General features: G+C 40.9%; 1 protein-coding gene and 1 long non-coding RNA gene across 4 annotated transcripts in view; one reads left to right on the forward strand and one right to left on the reverse strand.

Annotated features, from left to right (window-relative positions):
* Positions 1-24,302, reverse strand: part of LOC119782178 (breast cancer anti-estrogen resistance protein 1-like) — a 65,643-nt gene that overhangs the window by 30,507 nt on the left and 10,834 nt on the right. The window contains exon 2 of one of the 2 annotated variants that reach the window (XM_038283023.1): positions 8,838-8,885. The exons of the other annotated variant lie outside the window; for it this stretch is intronic. Coding sequence (XP_038138951.1) covers positions 8,838-8,885 — 48 coding nt within the window. The remainder of the gene's footprint in view (positions 1-8,837; positions 8,886-24,302) is intronic. 2 annotated transcript variants of the gene reach the window in all.
* LOC119782198 lies at positions 18,006-19,465 on the forward strand. 2 transcript variants are annotated; one of them, XR_005280647.1, is made up of 3 exons: positions 18,006-18,056; positions 18,300-18,443; positions 19,409-19,465. It is a non-coding gene; the product is annotated as an uncharacterized LOC119782198 (long non-coding RNA). The 2 variants fall into 2 exon arrangements; XR_005280648.1 differs by lacking the exon at positions 19,409-19,465 and adding an exon at positions 18,942-19,221.

The following is a 24,302-nucleotide window of genomic DNA, read 5'->3' on the forward strand; positions in this document are numbered from 1 at the left end:
ATTACTACATAAACATTTCACAGTGAATTCGTTTAAATTACTTAGAACGTTAGACCCAATGTAAATGGCTAACTCAGTCAATGTCTTCCAGTCAGTCTGAGATAGCCAGACTTATGTTACGCTACAGACTATACTATAGGATCCATCGGCTATAGATGGATTTATTGGTTAGTTCATCCACTGAAATGGGAAATTACCAGTGGAACGTCTTCCTGCAGACAGAAAACTGCTGGTTTTAGCAGCCAAATGCTGCACAGGGAGGCATTTTTACTGCTGGTCTTGGTGGGAGTGGGGAGTACCAACATGGCGGACGGTGGCTTTATTTTTTTCGGGCATTCAGCAATCCAGTGAACAAATAGAGATCAGTGCTCTACAGTCGTACTACAGCTGCTCCTTGGAACCGATGCCTTCAGTGGTTTGTAGGTAAAGATGCTTCTCCTGAAGCCTGAGCTGTCCCTGGTGCTGAATGAATCTGACATCCAAAAAACCTGCAAACCCCTGGTCTAGATGTTTTGTCTGATGTATTTGGTGGTGGTCCAATCCATGTCTGTGAACGCTACAGGTAGCCTCTGGATTACTGCAGCACAGGAGGGGAGGGACTTCCTGGTAGTTTCATGCTTTATTCCAGCTCGTTACATTGCTTAATAATGAGAAAGTTCTGCTCAGTTTTTATGGAAATGTGCACAACTATGATCATCCTGTAGGGTCCAAATGTTTTAACCCTATGATCACAGATCTCTCTCTTCCCCAATTAATGCAGCAAATAATGCAACCTTCAGCTAATCAGTTACACATCAAGAAGATGCTGATGACCATTTTTTTATTCATGGGAGAAAGGAGTTCAAGAAGTGAACCCAGTAAAATAAAAAGCTGTTTTTTTTTATGTTTCATGAGTTAAAAAATGTAAAGAATTTAAAGCTACAGTGTGTAATAATTACAGGCATATAAAGTCAGAAATTTAATATATTATACATAACTATGTTATTTATCATCACCTATGAGCTCAGCCTTTTAACCATAATATTTGCGTTGCCTTAGAATTCGTTATTTATAATTACATAGGAGCGGGTCTCGCAGCCATGGAGGCTGACATCTTTGCGCTACGGCAAGCGCAGAGGCAACAAACTAGCGATTGCGAGATCTCCCATGACGCTCAAAAATAACTACGGCAAGTTGAGAGAGATTAACTGAGACGGTACTGAACAGTAGATGGCAGTATTATGCCTGAGAAGCGTTTAGTCTGCCTGAAACCAAAGAAGAAGAAGAAGCAGGTATACTGCGCCTCAGTAACAAGAAAGGTGAACAAGGCGGCAGGCGTGAGTGACTTTGCAAACTGTTTGGCACTGTGTGGCCAAACATCAGACGAATGGAGGATCATGCCTACTCTGTATCACAACGAAAAGCGGCGGACACCGAACCCCCGTCATCTAAGAAGCGGAAACACGACGAGAATAAACGCAAGCGTGACAAGAAACGGCAAAAAACACGGATCAACATTGGCACGGCATTTCCACGATGGAAGTCACTGATGGAGGAAAAAGGTTTTCAAAGTGACGCTCAAGTTGCCAGTTTTCTCTTGGACAGGTAAATAATCCTACACACACAATTGTCTAATATCACTGCAGTTTTTGGAGTACAGGATGCTCAGACCTGTCTAAAACAATAACATGCTGCGTGATGATGCTGTTACTCTCCAGTATACTTATTCAGCAACGTCCCTGACGTTTCACAGGTAATGATTCAGTAATTTTCTGTAAAATAATTTTCTGGATATATACCTCGGTTACTTCTCTCCGGCTCCTTTGGAGATCTTCAAGCCTTTCCTCCTCTGCTCTCACCCCGCTGGCTCCCCTCTCTCGCCTGGCCCTAGCTGCACGGCCTCCCTGCCTTCGCCCTCGTCCTCTCCCTCTCCCTCTCCCTCGCGTTGTAACCCCCGTGCCACCAAAATGACTTGGACTCTTTAAACGGGGGATATATATTCTTCCAGCGAACACAATCTCGCTGTTAAACTAATGACTACAATTACTTCGTCTGTTTATATCACCATGCAAAGCAGCTCACCAAGACGTCACAACGATGTAGAAAAAATAACGGGTATATTTATTATCTTAAGTCTACATGAAATCTATACCCTACACAGACTAATGAAATACTATCTGTAAAATTATCTATGTAAACAAACCTCATCACTTGAGAGGGTAGGTGATGTGGACGTCGTAGAAGAAATTTTGTCCCGTAACGCTCGCCGTACTGTTGGGGGGGAGGAGCGGTGGGGGGGAGATGTTCATGTTGCTGCGGTCTGTAGTCTGACCGCTAGATGTCGCTGAAAATTACACACTGTAGCTTTAATGTAATTTTTAAGTTTCTAAGGCCAAGCATCCTGCAGCTTATAGTCGTGATAGTTTTCCCTCCTCTCTATAGCTCTTTCTGAATATGAGCTGCCATCATCTTGATGATTCCAAAGGTCTTTTTGTACCATGAATGTAATGAAAGAGGCTCTTCATGGAAAAAGGGGTCATTTTGCTCCAGCTTGAATGCCAAGGGTCAGCAGTTTTTATCAGCTCCAATCTCTTTTATCGTGGGAGTGGAGCGACCATCCAGAGCTGGTATTACAAACCGTGTCACTAAGGTCCCACTGATCTGCTAGAAAAATGCTGGTTTTCCTTTGCATTAACCCCATGTTTCACTCCAGGTTTTTAATTTTTCATTCCACTGAAAGCTTGCTTGTCCAGAGTCCATTATGGCAGAACTTTACAGTAACCTTTGTTTGGAAAAGAACTCATTACTTTCATGCATAGATCTGCACATTAGCTGGACGTTAATTTCTTTTTCATGGAGGCAAACCCACTTTATGAAATGTAATGTGACCAGAAATGAGTACCATTGCGATCTGTAAATTGTGAACCATTTCCATATCTAGTATATTATATTTTATAACGCTGACAAGATCAAGAGACTCTAAATATGTTTTAAACCTGTTATTGTGTAAAATCTGAAGGTAGTAATTGGGCCTATGCAATCGCAATTTAACAAAACGCATTTTTAATGCATAATCACAATTTAGATTTTTGGTAAAGTCGTTCAGCCCTAGTAGTGATTAAAGCTGGCAATCCGATGCATTGAACCAGCTGGATTCTACAAAGAGGTGTCGATGGGCGGCCGTGGTCTGCAAGGGGACGACGTAGGATGAGAGTTTAACTGTCCTTCCATATTAAATGAAAACTTCCTTTTTTAAAGCCACCTCTTAATAGCATTCTATACTTTATTGTTTGTCAACAATACTTTCTTTATCCTCCGTTTTGATCATCTACGAACATCCCTTTAGGTCAGAACCACCTCTAGTCCCCGATTGGCTGTCGCGATGTGAAAATTGATAAAAGTTCAGGATTTTTTACTCCTGTGAATGGTGCTTGGTGAACCTTGCAGGTGCGACGGCGCCCCCTATGCCTGGCTTCACCTACAGCAGCAGGGCTCCCTATACAGAACAATAACATGTAAAAAATTTAAAAAAAAAATAACAGATTTGGTGCAAATGGATCTTCTGACTTTTGGCATCCTTCGTGAAGAGCAGCTTAATCACCAGAAGCATTTTGAGACAGCTACCTCATATAGGAAGGGGTGAGGGTTCAATGAAAACACGTGTTTTTCATCAGGTTGGAAGAAAATGACTAATATATTTTGTAACTGATCTCTAACACTCTGCTCGCCTTTTTTGGATGAACAAAAATTTCAAACCCAACAAGTTATCACCACTGAGGGCAGGAAAGCCAGTAAGGTATTGCTGTAAAAACCAACCAATCAGCAAACCTCAAAGGATGATGGGACGGTTAAACGGCTATCCCAGGTGCTGCAGAATTAGGGCTGGGCAATTAATTGCATCAGCAACATAACAGCAATTTAGAAAAGTCAAGTCGCAGACGCTCTAAATTTCAGTCAAAATACATTTAACAAGAGTCAGACACTAAATTCCTCCCTCCAACCCTCTAGGTGGCAGTAATACATTTGAATTAGGAAAGCTGTTGCACAGAAGGGAACAGAAAGTGCAGCTAGCACATAGATCCAAACATTATAGTAGAAGGAAGAATTTTTTCATGCAAATCTTAAACCAAAGTCCTGCAGCTCTGGATTCAGGCTTTCAAGGAAAAACTAAAACCCTGGAGTTAAACTTCCACATGCTTGTGCTTATTGCAAACTGAGTGGGTTAGAGCAGTGCGCTATGCTCTGAGAAGGTTGCAAGACCCTTAACCCAACACTGCACCCCGGGCGCCACACAATGGCAGCTCACTGCTCCCCAAGGGGATGGCTTAAATGCAGAGAGGGAATTTCCCCAGTGTGAATAAAGTTAAATTATTATCATTATTATAAAAGGAAACTCATTCAGTCTCAGTTCTAACATCAGTAGCATTGAAGTATGTCTTAACTTCTTGAAGGACTGGGGGTGGACATGTCCCCACCAATCATTTCAATATTTAGACTTTGGCTCTCAGCAATATGTGGGACACATTTCTAAATTCGATTTTGTTGCTTTTGAAGGAAGATAATCACTGATCTAGCTGAAAGGGAAAACATCCACCCATCCATCCATCCATCCATCCATCCATCCATCCATCCATCCATCCATCCATCCATCCATCCATCCATTTTCAATACATAGACTTTGGCTCTCAGCAATATGTGCCTCCACCCTTAGAGCGCCCCCACCAACTTTCATCAAGTTACACCCTTGATAAAAAGGTTTGTGAAGTTAAACATATTTGATGGTGCAGATGGCGCACAGGAGCGTACCATGTGACGATGAGTGCCCCGTCGTCACATATTTTATTCAGGTTTGCCGCATGACATATTAAAGCTAGAACAGCTTGTCTGCTTAATTAAAACTTAACGACATTCAGATGCACCCCCCCCCCCCCCCCCCCCCCCTCACACCACTGGCTCTGATTACTGAGTCTAGGGAGCCGTGTTTCTGCTCCTAAATACAGGCTACAGTAGCACTGCTGTACAGGACATGAAGCTTCAGCGATAACATTTAAGGAAATATTCCAAACTAAATTATTTTCACATATGTCAATACGATAAAACAAGCCTGTTTATTGCAAAAGAATCCAATCCAATTTTTCTATTTATATATCACATTTAAACAAAATAATTTTTTCCAAAGTGCTGCACAATAGATAGAACAATAAATATAAATAAAACTGTTTAAACTAATAAATACAATAAAATAAATGCAAAGCCACAGGGGACCACACACGTTACGCAATGCTAAAAACCTGAGAATAAAAAAAAGGGTCTTAAAACCCTCCACGGTGGGGGGGGGCAGAGCATTCCACAGCTTAGGGCCATCAATAGAGAACGCTCTGTCCCTGCTGCTTTTCTGATGTGTCCTAGGAGTCAAAAGCTGGAGCTGGCCCTCGGACCTTAAAGCCAGCAGGAGACGGTAAATTTGGAAGAGGTCTATGATGTACTGAGGTTCCAGTCCAAGAAATAAACGGATTGGCACCAGTGGCGGATCTAGGGGGGGGGGGGGCTACTTGGGCTACAGCCCCGGATGTTTCCCCCAGAGCCCCGGATCTCCTTTCTGAGGTGATCTGAGTAAAATGTGCAGTACAGGAATTCACCAGATGGTGGCAGCATGCGCAGGAAAGCAGCCTGTAGCTTTCCTATGCAGAAGAAGTTGTCACCACTGTTACTGTTACTGACAGACTGATGTTCCAGGGATGTGAGGCTCTGACAGCTCCTATAATCATATAAATGTCGTAACATCCAGTTTAATCAGCAGCTGTTGTTTACAAAATTGTAAAATAAATAGACGAGGTCATTTTAAGCTGTTATGTGTTGTTTTTTAAACACCAAGAGAATCAGATTTTATTTCTGTCAGGCTGAAGTGACAGAAGTTGGAAAAAGACAGTCACCAAACACAGTTTATCATTTTTCATTGCTGATATCAGAGGATGGAAACTGGCTGATACCAGGACACAGATATCAAGAATTCCTGAAAAGATGATAGAGTAGACTTTCTGCTAAATCCCGTTCTAATGTAAAATATGACAGATTTCTGGAATGAAGACATTTCTAGTATATGACATGCTATCACACATAAACAATGTAGAGAATTTGGAAACATTTCCCAAAGATATGGGAGGAGGAGAGGAGAGAATGGAGATTTCAGCTTCCTGAAATAATCTGTTCCCCTTTTAATGATCTTTATGAAATATATTTTCTGTTTAAATGTTTATCTAATAATTCACAAATATTCAAAAAGAAAGTTCAAACCAAAACCAGTTGACTTTGTTTTCCAAGTTTGAAGATTTCTTTCGCTTTCCATCCAGAAAGATTTCTCAATCCAAACTGTCTGGAGCAATGCTACTGCAGACATTGAAATACATTTCATAAAGATCATCAAACCAACAGTCAGATTTATTTTAACAATTTTGGGAGGTTGGGGGGTGGATTATATCAGATGGCTAAAACATGCGGTTCCCCCCTCAGAACTCTGTGGATTTGGGGATGTTTGATCATTATTTGCCAGAGTTTGTTGTTGATGAAGAGAGGAATAAACAAAGTTAAGAAGGTAAATAAATTTTTTCCCATGTTATGGAAGGGGAATTGTTATGTGTGATAGCATGTAGTATGCTGGAAATGTCTTAAATCCAGAAATCTGTCATATTTTGTATTAGAACAGGATTTAGCAGAAAATTCTCATCTTCACACTCAGGGCTAAACCCCTGATCTCCTAGGATGCTAGATGCTCCCCTGATTGGCACAGCAACCTTTAAAGAAATGTAATATTAAATGTTGGAAGAAGACGGCCTGCTCTATATTAGATTTGTGCATCTCTCCGCTCTCTCCGCTTTGATTACCTCAGAGCTCTGGATGTTGCTGGGCTGTCATGGCGGAAACGCCTCATCAACACCACATAGAGGTCGGGACAGCGCCCCTGAACTGGCAGATAAGGGTGGTGGTTCCTTTAAATAAGATGGGGAACCGGAGGTTGTGGGATCACACTCAGCCTCCCTGAAGGTCTATGCCAGGGTACTGAAGAGGAGAGCCCGGCTCACGGTCGAACCTCAACTTCAGAGGAGCAGTGTGGTTTAGGTCCTGGCCATGGAGTAATGGAGTAGGGTTCTCTGCAGGGTACTGGAAGTGTTTTGTGGACCTGGAGAAGGCATTCGAACGGGTCCCCACAATATCCTGTGAGGGGCACTTCAGAGTCCTGTTCCCGGTCCTGTTCAGAACCTTTATGGGTAGGATTTCTAGGCGCAACCAAGAACCAGAAGTAGTCTGGTTTAGGGACTACATCATGCACTGGGTCATTTCGCAGCCTAGTGTAAAGCGACCAGCATGAAAATCAGCTCCTCCAAGTCCGAGGACATGGTTCTCGACCGGAAAGGTTGAGGAGAGTTCCTGCCTCAAGAGAAAGAATTCAAGTATCTTGGGTTCCTTTTCAGGAGTGAACAGGAGAATGAAGCGGGGCATTGAGAGACGAAAAGGTGTGGCTGCAACTATAATACGATTTCCAGTGATGATTCTGCTTAGCAGTGGGATGAACCTCAACGTCTGTCGTTATTTCCTGCGTCTGGAAGCCCTGATTAGACTATTGTTTGTTGTATCCACTTCCCAAAAGTAAATTCACCAAAGGCTGCATTTTTCGCCTGAATCACCGCAAACTTCCTGAATGTTATGGGCGCTGCCATGTTGGTTTGATTGTTTACCTCTAGAGAACAGTAGTACCGTAGGTCGCCACTAGGAGGCGAGGAACCGTGCTAGCGTGGGGTGGAAATGGTGGTAAGGAACCAAGCTCGGCACGGATCGGTTTTCAAAGGGTAGAGGAATGGGGCTAATATCTGCTTCTCTGATTCAAGTGACCAATGTCGACCTTCTGTGAACTACTGGCAGATGATTTGGTGTTCATCTTGCAGCATTGAGTTCTTTCTCCCTGACTGAAGAATAACAGCACGACTTTGACATCAGAGGGAAACTACTGATAACTGCTGATTGTTAAAGAGTAAAAAAAACCCAACGAACTGGTTTAAACAAGTGGAGGTAATAGATGCTGATAAGGTGATAATGGTAATGGAATTAATAAGCTTCTTTGTTTCTGGGATAACTGCTGCAAACTTTTGCTCAGATTGGATTTTGTGCTACTTAGACTTTGCTTAAAGGAAAGAGAATATCCTCTATATGCTTGACTGATTTTCCATGCTGATGTCCAAATTCACAGCAAACGTAAAAAGTAGTGCAAACACAAAAAGGAGACAAAGGCACAAAACACATACATAGGAGAAAACGCTGCTAAAGAGTTGCTGAGGAGAAATAGAAAAGATTCTAGAAAACTGCAAATGCAAACCCTGCTGCAAACATAAATGATGTTACCGCACAAAACACACCAAAAACATGCACAGGTAAAATGCAGTCACTGCAGGTTAAGAAGGAAATAAGCTCGCAATAACGGAAGAGCTCCAGACCACTAGGGGGAGACAATAGAAGCATTTCTTAGCTGGACTTCTGCTAAGAAAAGGTCGAGGCTGTGTCTGCAACATAACATTAGCATTTCTCATTTGCAGCATTTTCCTTTGCATGTTTGTGTTTATTTTTTTGACTACCTTTATTGTTTGCAGTACTTTTTGCATTTCCGGTGAATGTATAATATACATTATTATATATTATATATCTGCATGGTGTTTGCACCCCTCAGCCACACAAACTCCCTTGGAGGTTTTTTCTTTGAGAATCGGATCAGCGGACATGCAGATCTGTTGAAGGGTCTGCTGCAGGTGCAGACTGAACCAGTTGGATTAGACAGGAGTTAAAGCCTCACTCCATGCTGGAAGACCTACCTCCACCTGTGGAGCCCCCTGCAGGCAGTCAAATATTCTGCAGAGCACCTGCAGAAAAGGGAACGTCCACAGAGCATACGATATATCCGTTAGCTTTTATAAAATCAGTTTGGTCAATAAACACTTCTATCCTTCATCTGATCACCAAGAAAATAATCCAAAGCATGTGGAGCTATAGAAGAATGCCCAGTACTGCTTAATAAAGTTCAAACTGGCTTTGCTATAGCCAATAGTAATATGGGATGCTGCCTCCAACAGGTCAGATGTAAACTGAATACTGTTATCACTTTCTAAATTCTTAATCCACAATTTTGGGCTGATGGGGAAATAAGTGTCCCCACACTGGACCAGAGGAAAAGTATCGAGCTCCTGTTTCAGTGAGAAAAAACAGTCCCTGCTAAACATTAGAACGTATTGTGTTAATACCAGAAAAACACTAAAACATGAGGATAATCTATCATAAAATCAACTGAAACAGTTAAGTGTTTCAAAATATACTGTAGAGTTTAAAATGACCAGAGAAAGAAAATCCTGTTGACTGTTAAGCCTGGTTTATTCTCAGAAACCAGGTGGTCTGCGTGTGTGTCGCAGTTAACGCAGATATCCCCCCCGCCTTCCGCAGACACCTCCCCAAAATTGTAGGTGACCTCAGACCGTGCTGCAGACAGGAGGCTCTGATTGGTTAAATCTACATCTGCTCTACTCTTTATGTACTTCCTGTTTGGTACCTAATGACAGAAACTCTGGCTGTAGTGCCATCCACAACCCCTGGCACAACTCGCACACTACTCCAGACACCGTGCAGGACGCTAGTTTGTAGCTCTGTGCGACGGTCTGTTGGTTTGCACCTGAAGCCAAAACACACAGCGTCACGGCCAGTCTTTGGGGAACACTCACAGGTGAACTGTGTGTCGTCCGACATTGGAAGAAGGGTTGTAGACGGCGAACAAGCTCGTCAGACCGACACACGGACACCCACAATCCTAGCTAGTTCCTGATTGGTCCTCTGGCGTTGTGGTGTGGAATAACATAGAGCAGACCACGCTTCAATATTGGGCATAAATCAAGAATATCAGCGACAAGTTCACTGCGACACACTGCTACAGGAGAATAACCAGCCCTTAAAGTCGTAGGGAAGCGGCTGATCCAACGGTTGCATTTCCAAATTCTCCTGAGTGGTGCACAACTTTACACGAGTGAATAAAGTGAATATGATTGGTCGATTATCAAGAGGGTGTGCTAGTTCTAGTGCTAGTAGGTTCCCAATGGGAAATTCCATTGGGACCAAGTAGCACTCAATTGGTGACTTAGAAACGACACTGTCTAGGAACGCTATGGACAGAGGAAACATGCAAGAGGAGGAGAGTTTAGTGTCGGAGGTCGTGGATGAGTCTCCTCCATCATCCATTTTTTATTTAGAGGAGGAAAGCGGGGACGAAGATGTTGTGGAAGAGGAAGCCAGGACGGCAGAAGCTTGGTTTGGTGTAGAAGGCTTACAGCCGTACATGTTTGAGCCCTTGCCTCGGAACGCTGCCAGTTCTGTTAGCTCTACGCCTGCTGAAGACACAGACGTCCATCCCCGTGAACACTGGGACGGAACTCAATGGGATATTAGTTGCGACATATAAATCAAGATGCTATGACCAAAAACATTTGATTGACAGATGACCGTTGATATATGATTGGCCGAATTTAGGTGTTCAGGGTGACGTAGAACTAACTGGCCTGCAGAAGATAATGATAAAATAAACCAACAGATTTTAAGACAGGATAAAAAAAAAAAAAGAAGTTAAATAGAATTAGAATAAAAATAGATTTTCTACATTTTGGGACAATATGGTCAAATAAAGAGCATTTATATACATGTTTAAGCCAGAATGATTTGACATTTAAATATGACTTCCCTTCGACTTTAACACTGATGAAGGTAAAGAGAGGAAGTCCTGGTGCTGTAGGAGCGATGATGCAACCCTGCACATTTTCAGAAGGAGGGTCTCTGCACACCTGAGATCAGGCAGGTAGCTTTGTGTCTTCCAGTTATGTCTGCCAAGAGACTTCACAGGTGATGTCATCGGCTCTGGTGTTGTTAGGCAACATTTAATAGTTCAGGCATTATGCAGATCTCTGGAGAGCCATTACAGACCTGTTCTTCCATTAGCTTCAAATGTTAGAGGTTATTATATTTTCCACATCCTGAGGTATGTAGAATATAACAGGCAATGTTTCAGCTCCATGGCAGAGGATTTGAACCATACGCGTTCCTTCTGATTTTGCATTTTGTGATACCTGAAGGTCTTAAATTGGTTTTAAAATCAGTCAACAAAAACAAAAGGAAAATAGTTGTTTCATGAATGTTAGTTTAATTTGTTAAAACAATAAAGACTACCAAAATCCTTTAGGGCCATGGTGCTAATTGATGGGTTGCAAATTACTAAGCATGGTTCAGTTTGATTTGCCAAACCAACGGCTGCTTCATACCAAACATGGAGAAACAAACAGAACTGCTCCGGCTGCCGGACATCAAGCAGAAAACTAAATCTAAGGAAGGAGCAAGGAAACAACGTGGCTGACATCTATCAGAATGGATAGTGCCACAAATCCATCTTTAAGGCTTTGGGATTCCCCTGAAGCATGTCGAGAAAACATGGAAAAGTTGCAACAGTTGGCGGCCTGCCGACATCCAGGAAGAATCCAGAACAGGCCTGCAGACCTCACTTGTCTCTGTTAGGGATTCAAAAATATGGCTGGAAAATGGTCTGAATCGATTAAAAGGTAAACGTTTGCAGTGACATGTTGCTTAGCAACAGCCCTGAGTGGCTCCTACTGTATGTTGTTAACGGACTGGAATCTGGTCTGACCTGGAAACATCAGAACTCCCCTCTGACCATGCAGAGAGTGAAACAGTATGCCAGCTGTCAGGACTGGTCCGGAACTCGTTCATATACGACAGGATAACTGGAGTTCACCACATTAACATTGCTCCGTTTTTCTGGTAGGACTAAGCGGGTTTGTCCAAGTCTCCCTCACAGGTTTTTTACAGGCTGTTGATGTGTCCCATTCATCTGAATTTTTTAACCTCGGAGTAGGAAACTCTTTCTGGAATCTTTTAGAAAGTTGGAGAAACACGACCAACTTCATGACGTGTGCTACTTGCATCAGCAGCAGGCTTTAAGCTAGCAATATATATATAGGCGTACATTGGGATGTACAGCTTTGGTATTCCCTAATTGTCCCCTGGAAACTTCGCTCAAACGTTCAAAATTTTAGAAACATCTGCTGCTGGAGTTGAAAACTTGAACTTTAGCTTCTGGACGAGGCGCAACATCAACCAATGAGAGAAGCTGATCTGGGAGCTGGCAGGGAGACAGACACAGCACTGCTGATGCAGAGCGCTATGATCACTCCTCTGAAACAGTTTATTAATTAATTAATTAAAATGTAGAAACCTGTCGGCAGAATATGTTCGCTTTTATTATCCTGCTGCCTGCAGTTTGGATTACGTACGAGAAAAACGCTACCATCTACTTCCATCCGCCACCAACAGTAGGAGAAAGCCCCCAAGAGGCGAGCGGGCCTGAGGCAGCTGCTGCTGGGGATTCCCAGTGACAGCGCACCGCCGGTATGTGGGGGTCTGAGCGGCTCCCACAGAGAAATAATCTTTGAAGGCAGGATGGTAATCTGGATGAACTGACTGCACAGACCATGTTTTCAGGAGGACTTTCTCACTTCAACATAGATTCAAACTACTTTTTACCCACTGATCACAGCAGATATAGCAAAGCTGCTCTCTGGCATTGAACACAGGAGCAGCAGAAGCATCAGACGCATCTGGACACACTTTACCGGACGGTTGACATTAATGTGGACAAGCATCAGAAGCGAAGCAGCAGAAGTTTTTTGATGGCATCTGTAGTGAACGTAGCATTAAGGCCTGGTTCTCCTCCTGCAGCAGTGTGTCGTAGATATTTTTGATTTATGCCAAATATTGAAGCGTGGTCTGCGCTATGTTATTCCACGCCACAACACCAGAGGGCCAATCAGGAACTAGCTGTGGGTCTAGATACGGCCGAGAAGGTGAGGAAGTGGGGGCAAGTTAGTGCGATAATGGAGGGACATGAGGGGCAAAAAGAGCGAGAATCAAGGTGGAAAAAGGGTCCCAGCGTTCTCGTTCACCTCACTCTTCTAGCTGCTCCATCTTCACCAGTCGTCTTCCACATTGTCGGTCTGACAAACAAAACAAGCCGGTAAGAGGGCAATCAGAGGCCTCCTGTCTGCGCTCATCTACAATATTGGAGAGGTGCAGCAGAGTGTCTGCAGAAGGGGCGGGGCATATGTGCATTCACTGCGACACACACACAGACAACCTGGTTTCTGAGTATAAACCAGGCTTTCTGATTGTTTGAATTAATCTACGAAACATAATATTGTAGCTAAAAATGATCTCATGTCTTCCTCATGATATTTGCACCTCTGGTCAAGCTCACATACTTCCCATAAACAGGGAAAAAGCAGTGTTGGAAAAAAGACAAAAAGCTAGCTGCATTCCACCTCAAAATGAAGGAAATAGCATTTAGAGTCTATATTTCAGTGTTTTTTTCCAATGGAGGATACCCCCAGACTCCACCTACACCACACAAAGCCTTAAGATGTGATATACCAAGGTGGACACCCTCACTAAAAGTCTGATCAGCCATCATAAAATGTTTGTACATGTTTGTCCTGGGGTTCCATCGTCACTCAGGCCTGGAGCCTTAGACCTGACAGCTCCTGAAAGCACCTGAGATGTGAAATAATCAGCAACGTGTTTTACCTTAATATGTCCCTCATTAAAGCCACAGGCTTTAGTTTAGCAAATAATCTTTCAGTCATCCACGGGGAAATGATTTTGAAATACCACTTTTCTGTATATTTCCATATGGTGGCATTTTTTTAAAGGATCGTTACTAAATTGGCTCCCATCTGCCAAAGCAGTCTGTGTGTGTTTTCTTCAGTGCCTTTTCTGAATGAGGATATAGCGGAAACCAGCAGATGATCAACACATTGCAGTTCTCTGGTAATTTATCATGCAAACGTCGAGGATTAAATCTGCCATGGTGTGTCAAACAGCCAGACTACACAACATTTACAGACGGGTCCTGCTGATAAGCCGGCTGCAAGAAAGGCCTAGCAATAAAACACTGCTGAAGTGGTTTCCTGCTAATATAATTCATCATAAACGTCTTTATTGTGAGCAAAGTGGAACCCAAGTCAAATTCCTTCTTTGTGTGCACAAATGTTTGCAAAAAAAGCACAGCCATTTTGGTGTCAGTGGAGCTAAATACAACCTGATAGGTAAAAATTGGGTTGAACCAACCTGTAAATTCACTAATATGTAATTAATTCACACTGAAATTCATGTTTATGCAGGTGAACAATTTAAAGGTAGAGGATGATCTTTTATTTCTGGGTGGATCATCTCAATCAGTGGTCCTCCTAACTGTCAATCATTCTGGTAATATGTTTGCGTAAGGCCGTCCTACGTTCTCATCCCGGTAGCTATGTTTTTCTTTCAGGCGTGTATCTGTGGTGAGCTACGGTTTCAGTCATTAAAGCTCACCTTTCTCACAGCGCTTCTTTGAAAATGGCCGAGGGTCGGAAGAGAGAAAGTGTTTACGAAGTGTATGAGAAGAAAAGAAAGGTCTCAGAAGAGGCAGATATATCCCAGAATGCTTTGCATAGAGACATAAAGCCTTCTACACCAAACCATGCTTCTGCCGCCCTGGCGTCCTCTTCCACAACTTCTTCGTCCCCGCTTTCCTCCTCTAAATAAAAATGGATAATGGAGGAGACTCATCCACGACCGCCGACACTAAACTCTCCTCCTCTTGCATGTTTCCTCTGTCCATAGCGTTCCTTGACAGTGTTGTTTCTAAGTCACCACTTTAGTGCTACTTGGTCCCAATGGAATTTCCCATTGGGAACCTACTAGCACTAAGTTGCTAACTGGTTAGCAAGATGCTTCTGACAAACCGGCCACAACCAAACATGCTTGCAAACCTTTTGCCACAACAATCCCGCCCCCTTGATAAACGACCAATCACTTTCACTTTAGTCACTTGTGTAAAGTTGTGCACCACTCGGGAGAATTTGGAAATGCAGCCGTTGGAACAGCTGCTTCCCTACGGCTTTAATGCAGTGGATCAGGTGTTCACAAGACTGAATATTTCAAACCTATTAATAAGCACAAATACCACACTAACCAATGCCTTTGTCATTGTTATGGTTGTTATGGAAACAGCGGCAGTAGTGACAGTATAGCAACAAAAGAGAATATGAGAGTCAACAGGTGATAACTCCAGTGCTATAAAATATTTCATTACCTCCCAGCTTTGAGGTGAATCTGTGTTGGCCCTGCGTTGGTCCCCAACCGGATGGGTTGTGCAGAGGTAAATTTCTCCAGAGTGAGAACAATAATTTTCAATTATTATTATTATTATTGACCACTGACTGGGACAGATGACCCGATCACATGGCCTCACATTACCCATCTGTCATTTTTACCCAATGAATCTAAGACTGTTTCTGTGACACAGATGAAAAAATATCTGTCTGCACACTATAATTAATGCCTTTGTTTTATGGTTTTAAACTTCCCTTTTATCTAATGGTCCTCAGTATGTTCCAGTCTACCCAGTATCTGCAAATATGAGTGCACATCATTCCCTCGGTCGCCTTCGGAGGCTCTGCAGCCTTTATATAGGCCATCAGAAGTAGAGTAGGCTAATTAGCATTCAGTCCCAATATAGAGCAGCACAACAGTCCACCATGTTGTGAAATGTTGCTGAGGAAATGCCGTAAAGGTTTCAGGAGAAATAAAACAGAAAGAAGATCCTTTTTAAAGAGGTGTTTCTCACTTTACCTTGACTCAAACTTATTTTTTATCTGAACTGCAGTTTAAAAAGAACAGAGGTTCATGATCGGTGCTGCGGAGTCGACAATGGTGAAGAAAAACCTGGATGATTTACTGTTCTGTCAAATTCTGGATTTCTTTGACTTCTAATGATGTATGGTGCTTCTTCTCACAGCCCAAAGGCATCCATGATTTCAGGATTTCAAAATTTGGCAAATTGACTGATCCATCAACTCCAACATTATGCAACCAGAGTATATATATCAAAGAATCAATGCAGTTTTAAAACAAGTAACTTAGGATTGTTTAAAATGTGCACATATAAATTAAAAAACATTCTAAGCTAACAATAAAGCTGAACATACACTTAAGCACACTTTGTGCATTTTCTGCATTTCCCATGACAAAATGGTCAGTGGATGCCCCATGTTTGTTAGCTTTCAGAATTCATTTAGAATTCTGACGTTTTTCTCGGAATTCTGAGATTAAAGTCATAATTCTGAGATTAAAGCCATAATTCTGAGATTAAAGCCATAATTCTGAGGAAAAAAAATCAGAATTCTGAGGGGGAAAAAGTCAGAAATCTAATATTAAATTCATAATTTTGACATTAAAGTCAGAATTCTGAGAAAAAAAAAATATCAGAATTCTACAATTTAAGTCAGAATTGGGAGGAAAAAAAGTCAGAATTCTTTTTTTTTTTCTCAGTGGCCCTAATCCTTTTCCGTAGTTATTTTTATGAAAAATGAGCACTGTTATTTTATTCTTCCCTTCACATAGCTGAATATAGATGAAAAAAAGAAAACACGAGCGTTTGCTTTGAAACAGGAAGCTGACAGCAGTGTCTACTCGACGAAGGTACTTTTTATCAGTTTGATTAAACGGTATAATTCAACATGGAAAAAACAGAAAAACGGCCGTTTTCTCCTTTTTCTCCTCAGAAAACGATTCGTTTTCCCGTTTTGTGGTTTCTGCACATAAAACCAAAATCCAATAAACGGCTTGATTTTTGTTTTTTCGTTTTCGCCCCCAAAACGGCAACACCAGTCAATTTTCGGTTTCAGAAGTGGGCGTGGCTTTCAAGCCCGCCGGTCCGGTGCCCTTCAAAATAAAGGCATGGCATGGAGAAACTTTCGTTGTATTTCCTGCCCTCATCGTAGCTTTTGCTTGTGTTCGAAATTAAAGCAGGTCTTATACATATATAAATATATACATATATTTAGATGTAATATATATTTATATTTTTTATAGCTACAGGGTTTACTGAGAATAAAGTCATCAGAGAGATTTAACTGCGACAGAACAGACATGGTAAATTTGAAACACTCACGACAGGTATTTTAAATGACCAGTAGATGGCGCTGTGCATCAATGGGACAATGAATCGCAATATCAAGCGTATTTTACCACCTCATAGTCAATAAATGGAACATTTATGAAACGGAGTGCTGTGTGAGGAACTTCATTTTTGTGGAAATCTGGAATTTTTTTAGAGATATATCTGGGAAAACAGATAATAAAAACATAAGTGAGGTGAAAAAAATTATCCCTGCATTTCCATGCCTGAGATGTTTGTACCTCTACGGCAAGATATTATTCTTATGTAAATACATACTGATAGGATACTATGCAAACTCATTTTTAACAGTCTTGCCGGGGCTGGGTGATTTGATTCTGCGCTGGCACATTGTCCTGCGCTTGAATTCAGATGTGCATAAAGGTACATGTTGATTCGCACTTTTTAGTCGCATATGAGGGGACATGTAACATCAGGGGCTTTGGCTCAGACCCGTCATTTGTCCTTGTCCCTTTACAGTCTTTACGAATTAATTCCGTCCGCTCCAACAAAATCTGAGAACGGGAAACTGAGTCTTTGGCATGCGTAATTACGCAGAGCATCCTGCGCAATAGAGATTTGTCTGATCAAGGCAGCGATTGAGGTGACAAACCTGTCGCTGTGAAAGGGGATGAAAATTATTATAAACGTTAAGAGGTTAGAAGTGAATGAATGAAAAAAATACTTTTTGTTGCAGTAAATTCTATTAGAATAACTATCATTCTAATTTATATTTTAAGATTCAGTAAGATCTAGAGTTTGTCAATATTTTTAAGTAATACGTGAATTATATAGTTAGTGAGATGTATTTAGGTTTCCTTATACCATTAAATATGAATTATTGTATGTACATACACTTACATTCTAAACAAACTTTACTATGAAAATGCAGGGGTTTGAGACGTACGCACAACGCATGCGCACTGTGGCTACAACAGGACCGACTTTCTGTGTCCAGACGTCTGAGGATCACAGAGCTTAAGTCATTTCACAGGTAAGTTATTATTGTTCTGTTTTATTTATTATTGTTCTAACTGTTTTTTTAATTTTAATCACAGATAAAAAGTTATTTCACTGTTTGTAGGACCTATTTTCTCATGTGGCCCTTAAGCATTTAACTTTGTTAAGCTGTAACTATGCTTAATGAATAATTTTTAATTAACTAATTCATGCTCCGTTTGAACATGTAAATTTCAATCAAAATATAGTTGTACTTGTAAATCTTTTGTTAATTCAGATCAAAGAGGAATTCAGGAGAACAACAACCATTCCAGTGGATCAAACCAGGCAAAAACTTGACAAATACACACGAAAGCTGATGAAAGCCAGGGGAGGAGTTTTGGGGCCCAAGACGAGTTTGCTCCTGGACCAACTGAGTCAGGTGTGCTTGTTTATATGTTTTACAGGGAGATGGACCTACTTTTTTTCTGATTCACAGACAGACCAAATTCTTTGGCAATGCAGTAAAGTGTTTCATGTAGATTAACAGGACCATCCCAGTATTTTTCTGTTCTTTGTGCTCTACTAGGGATGTAACAATATTACAATACTACTCTACCTACCTCAATAACAAGCCTGTGACATTTATTGCATTGTAAGACACCATTGATATATCAGCATTGACGTAACTTATTACTTATATTACTTATATTTATGAAATAAAATACAATGTCTTGCTGCCCTCAGCTGCCTGTCTGTCCCCATCTCACTGACTAACTTTGCTCCTTCTCCATCGCTCCCTCAGTCACCCACTTCATCTCGCTTTTTCTCTGATATCTGGTCACACAATCGGTTCAAGACACCCCTAAGTCTTAAACTTCCCTCACATGCTCATTGTGTATTTATAATGCTTATGTTTATGTTCTTAATCTGTTCACAGAAACAGAGCATTGAGGTGAGAAGAGAAGCCATTATCTCCAGCCTTATACTGTACCATGGGAAGAAGGAATATGACTTTTTTAGGACTGCTTGGTCATGTTTTCAAACATTTAAAAATAATTTTGAACAAGGGGTTCATTTAAAGGGACATAGTGTTTGAAAGCACATATAAAGCCTTAAATGGCCAAGCTCCATCTTATATCAGAGATCTGATTGTTCCTTATGTTCCTAACAGAGCACTTCGCTCTGTTAGGCTAGGCTTAAAACTTTCCTTTTTGATAAAGCTTATAGTTAAGGTGGCTCAGGTTATCCTGAGCTATCTCTATAGTTATGCTGCTATAGGTTTAGACTGCTGGAGGACATAGGGACCCCCATTTCGTCATTCTGCTTCATTCTCTCTCTGTTCTCCTATTCTGCAGAATCTGTTAGTTCAATCTCTAACCTTCTGCTCTCTCTGCTTTTCCTCAGAGCAGCTTTGCCTCGTCTGTTCCTGTTTGGCTGTGACGTCATCCTGGAAAGAAACATCAGCTGTGCTGCTTCCATCAACACCCTTGTTTATAGATGTTGGAGATCGGCCTGTTTTCCAGTGTGGTCCTGTTTTTCTGACCGTGACTGAGTGGATGTGCTCTCTTCGTCCTCTGGCATGGGAGCTGCCTTGGAGCTAGTCTGCCTGGCTGTGTGTTTCCTGGACGGGGCCGCCTTTTACAGCTGCTTTTTGTATCTCTGCTTCTGTCTCCTTGAACCCCAGTGGGCCTCAGCAGATGGCCGCTCACACTGAGAATGGTTCTGCTGGAGGTTTCTTCCTGTTCAAAGGGAGTTTTTCCTCTCCACTGTCGCTACAAGCATGCTTAGTGTGAGGGATTGTATTTGAGTCAATGAGTCGATGCAATCAACTGGTTTTCCTTAGATAGAAAACTTTGTATCAATTTGACTGTATGATCTGGTTGAACTGTAAAGTGCCTTGAGATGACATGTGTTGTGAATTTTGCGCTATATAAATAAACTGAATTGAATTGAATTGAAAGTGATTCATAAATGGGTAATTATCGCAGCATGTTACCATTGTGAAATTTCTTTCAGACACTCCGGCTAGGTTTAGGTTTCCTGCTTTATTTTATATAGTTTTTAATATTTTAAATTCAAATATTGTATAGAAAGAAAGAAATGCATGGAAACCATCTGTGTTAGACCGCTGTCTCACATCAGATGGGATACCCTCACAGCACAGGGGAAGAAGCTGTTTCTGAGTTTATTAGTTTTTGATTTGATGTTTCTGAAGCGTTAATCTGTAACAATATCTAGTATAAGTCATTTTGCCTTATGTAACTGTGGTGTAAATAATTGTATGCTGAAGTTATTGGCTTGCTACAAGAGTGATTGATTTGTAATGTTTGTATGTTACAGTTTACAATGGCTAAAGCGATGGCAGTGGTCAGAGGCCACTCTTCAATAAACAACTGAAAAGAGAAAGAGGTTTGGTTATTGGAGCGTCATTGTCTGGCTGTCTAGCCGGCTGAAAAGTTGGGAAAACTCCGGGCGAGGACAGCACAGTGATGTCAGTAACTCTGTTTTCAAAATCTGACAGCTATAAGATTGTCCCAGGATGCAAGAGTACAGCGAAAGCTTGTCCACTGCTTATGGGACTGATTTATGCCCTGAACTGTGCATACCCTCCTATTTTGTGCTACACTTTTAAAGTCCTCTAAGAACTCTTGCTGGAGATGGAGAAATTTAAACTCTACACAAAAGAAAACACCCTGAAGTGAAAGTTACTGTCATGATTCCGTCTTCCTAGAGGAGGAAAATATTTCTGTAATGAATGTTTTAACTCTGACAGTGTTGTAAACTTTTCACTACATATTTAAAAAACACTGTTCCAGTTTGAATGTAAAATTTATCACTGCCCCATAAAGAAATGTAGAAATTGAATTCACACTACTAGTGGAGTTACTTATTTGTGAAGCCGTTTCTTTAATGTATAGAGTATTGCTTCATTTTATTTGTAAACGTTTATCCAGAGACAACTGGCATCAAATATATTGTTTTAGTGCGTAGTTTAACATAATGCAAAAAGTAAAAAATGTTTACTTTAATTTCATGTCATAATTACATAAATTGCCTTTAAACCTTAATGGCACATTACTTAATTATGTACAAAAACTGGAAATATGTTATGTTCTATTGTAAACTTTAAGCTATTGCCTTATGTAACTAGTTTTTACATTTCATTCCACTTTAATAAAACTTTGTCTTAAATAATGCTGTGAAGTTATTGAAATGTCAGCCTATGGTTCAGCTTGAATAAGTTTGAGATATTTAAAAAACATTTTTGCCTTTCTAAATAACTTTAACCTGGGCATTTTTTTACCTGTATGGGAGGTCTTTGAACTCCAGAAATAATATGACTTCTCTGCAACTGTCAGGAGAGAGAACTATACTGTCATTTAGTAAAATAATACATTTTGTTTTGCCATTAAATTTGGTAATTGTTAGTGCACCATCTCAACGACTGTTTGATCATGAGCTATTCTAATGTTACAACACACTGGTGGTGAACACTTAATTGTCTCTTCAGTGGTGTAGAGAGGGTGTGAACAGGTCTTCACTTACAGCAGCTTGTGCAACATCCTATCTAGACTCGGCTCTAACATCCAGAGCTATTCACAGCACAGAGCCAGTTTCTTCAAGTCTATTATTATTTATGTTTTTGGAGGTTTGTTGTTTTGGTCTTGTTTTGCCTTGTTGTATAACTTGTGACAGCTTTGCAGTGTTAAAGGTAGTTTGTTTGTCACCAGGTTCTGTTCTTATTTTACCTTTATGTCTAGCCTCTTCAAGACCATGCTGAATTTCAAATATGTGACAACACAATTTTAATTTAAAATATGACATTCTACAGCTTGAGTATTTGTTGTGCACATGTAATTACTGTGCACAAATAACTAAGTAGTGTGCACAAGAAAGTACTTTTTTTTCTCTCCAATGTTCTTTTAGGGGCTCAAAATCGCATTGTAAATTTTTTAAATAAAAATGAGGAAAGAAAAGCAGTGGCCTTGTTATAACACACCAAACCTCCTTGAGTTGTATATATACAGTATATATATATATATATATATATATGTGTGTGTGTGTGTGTGTGTGTGTAACCAGTACAGACCACAAGTTTGAACACACCTGCTCATTTAAAGAGTTTATTTTCATGATTGAGGATTGTAGATTCACACTGGAGGCATCACAACTATGAATTAACACATGTGGAATTATATACTTAATAATAAAGAAAAAAACATCTGAATATATGTGTTATACTCTAGGTTCTTCAAAGTAGCCACATTTTGCTCTGATTACTGCTTTGAACACACTCTGCATTCTCTTGATGAGCTTCAAGATGTAGTCACTTGAAATGGTTTTCACTTCACAGGTGTCCACTGTCAGGTTTAATAAGTGGACTTCTTGCCTTATAAATGGGTGGGACCCTCAGTTGTGTTGTGCAGAAGTCAGGTGGATACACAGCTGATAGTTCTACTGAATAGACTGTTAGCTGCTTTTTTTATTGCCATAATACAAATTCTAAGTAAAGAAAAAAAAATAGCCATCATTACTTTAAGAAAGGCCAGTCAGTCTGAAAATTGGGAAAACTTTGAAAGTGTCCACAAGTACAGTGGCAAAAACCATGAAACACTACAAAGAAACTGGCTGACATGAGGACCGCCCCAGAAAAGGAAGACCTAGAATCACCTCTGCTGCGGAGGATAAGTTCATCAGAGTCACCAGCTTCAGAAATTACAGGTTAACAGCACCTCAGATTAGAGAGCAGGTCAACGCCACACAGAGTTCTAGCAGCAGACACATCTCTAGAATAACTGTTAAGAGGAGACTGTGTGAATCAGGCCTTCATGGTAAAATAGCTGCTAGGAAACCACTGCTAAGGACAGCCAACAAGCGAAAGAGACTTGATTAGGCTAAAGAACACAATGAATGGACATTAAACCAGAGGAAATCTGTGCTTTGGTCCGATGAGTCCAAATTTGAAATCTTTGGTTCCAACCATCGTGTCTTTTTACGACGGAGAAAAGGTGAACGGATGGAATCTACATGCCTGGTTCCCACCGTGAAGAAAGCAGGAGGAGGTGTGATGGTGTGGGGGTGCTTTGCTGGGTTAGGGGATTTATTCAAACTTAAAGGCATACTGAACCAGCATGGCTACCACAGCATCTTGCAGCTACATGCTATTCAATCCGGTTTGGTTTAGTTGGACCATCATTTATTTTTCAACAGGACAATGACCCCAAACACACCTCCAGGCTGTGTAAGGGCTATTTGACCAAGAAGGAGAGTGATAGGGGGCTGCACCAGATGATCTGACCTCCACAATCACCGGAACTGAACCCAATCAGGATGGTTTGGGGTGAGCTGGACCGCAGAGTGAAAGCAAAAGGGCAAACTAGTACCTCTTGAAGCTCATCAAGAGAATGCAGAGTGTGTGCAAAGCAGTAATCAGAGCAAAAGGTGGCTACTTTGAAGAACCTAGAATAAAAGATATATTTGCAGTTTCACACTTTTTTGATAATTATATAATTCCACATGTGTTAAAGCACAATGAATTCAACATTCAAAGTGAAATATATATATATATATATATATATATATATATATATATATATATATATATATATATTTATAGAGAGAGAGAGAGAGAGAGAGAGAGAGAGAGAGAGAGAGAGAGAGAGAGAGAGAGAGAGAGAGAGAGAGAGAGAGAGAGAGAGAGATATCTATAATTTTTTTCACCTCACTCCTGTTTGTATTGGCTGTTTTCCCAGATATATCTCTAAAAAAATTCCAGATTTTTACCGCCACAACAATGAAGTTCCTCACACAGCACTCCGTTTCATAAATGTTCCATTTATTGCCTATGAGGTGGTAAAATACGCTTGATATTGCGATTAATTGTGCCATTGATGCACAGCGACATCTACTGGTCATTTAAAATACTGTCGTGAGTGTCAAATTTACCATGTCTGTTCTGTCGCAGTTAAATCTCTCTGATGACTTTATTCCGAGTAAACCCTGTAGCTATAAAAAATATAAATACATATTACATCTAAATATATGTATATATTTATATATGTATAAGACCTGCTTTAATTTCGAACACAAGCAAAAGCTACGATGAGGGCAGGAAATACAACGAAAGTTTCCCATGCCATGCCTTTATTTTGAAGGGCACCGGACCGGCGGGCTTGAAAGCCACGCCCACTTCTGAAACCGAAAATTGACTGGTATTTCCGTTTTGGGGGCGAAAACGAAAAAACCAAAATCAAGCCGTTTAATGGATTTTGGTTTTATGTGCAGAAACCACAAAACG

The sequence above is a fragment of the Cyprinodon tularosa genome, unplaced genomic scaffold, assembly GCF_016077235.1.
Source record: "Cyprinodon tularosa strain WSP-4 unplaced genomic scaffold, ASM1607723v1 ctg1043, whole genome shotgun sequence".
Lineage (NCBI taxonomy): Eukaryota > Metazoa > Chordata > Actinopteri > Cyprinodontiformes > Cyprinodontidae > Cyprinodon > Cyprinodon tularosa.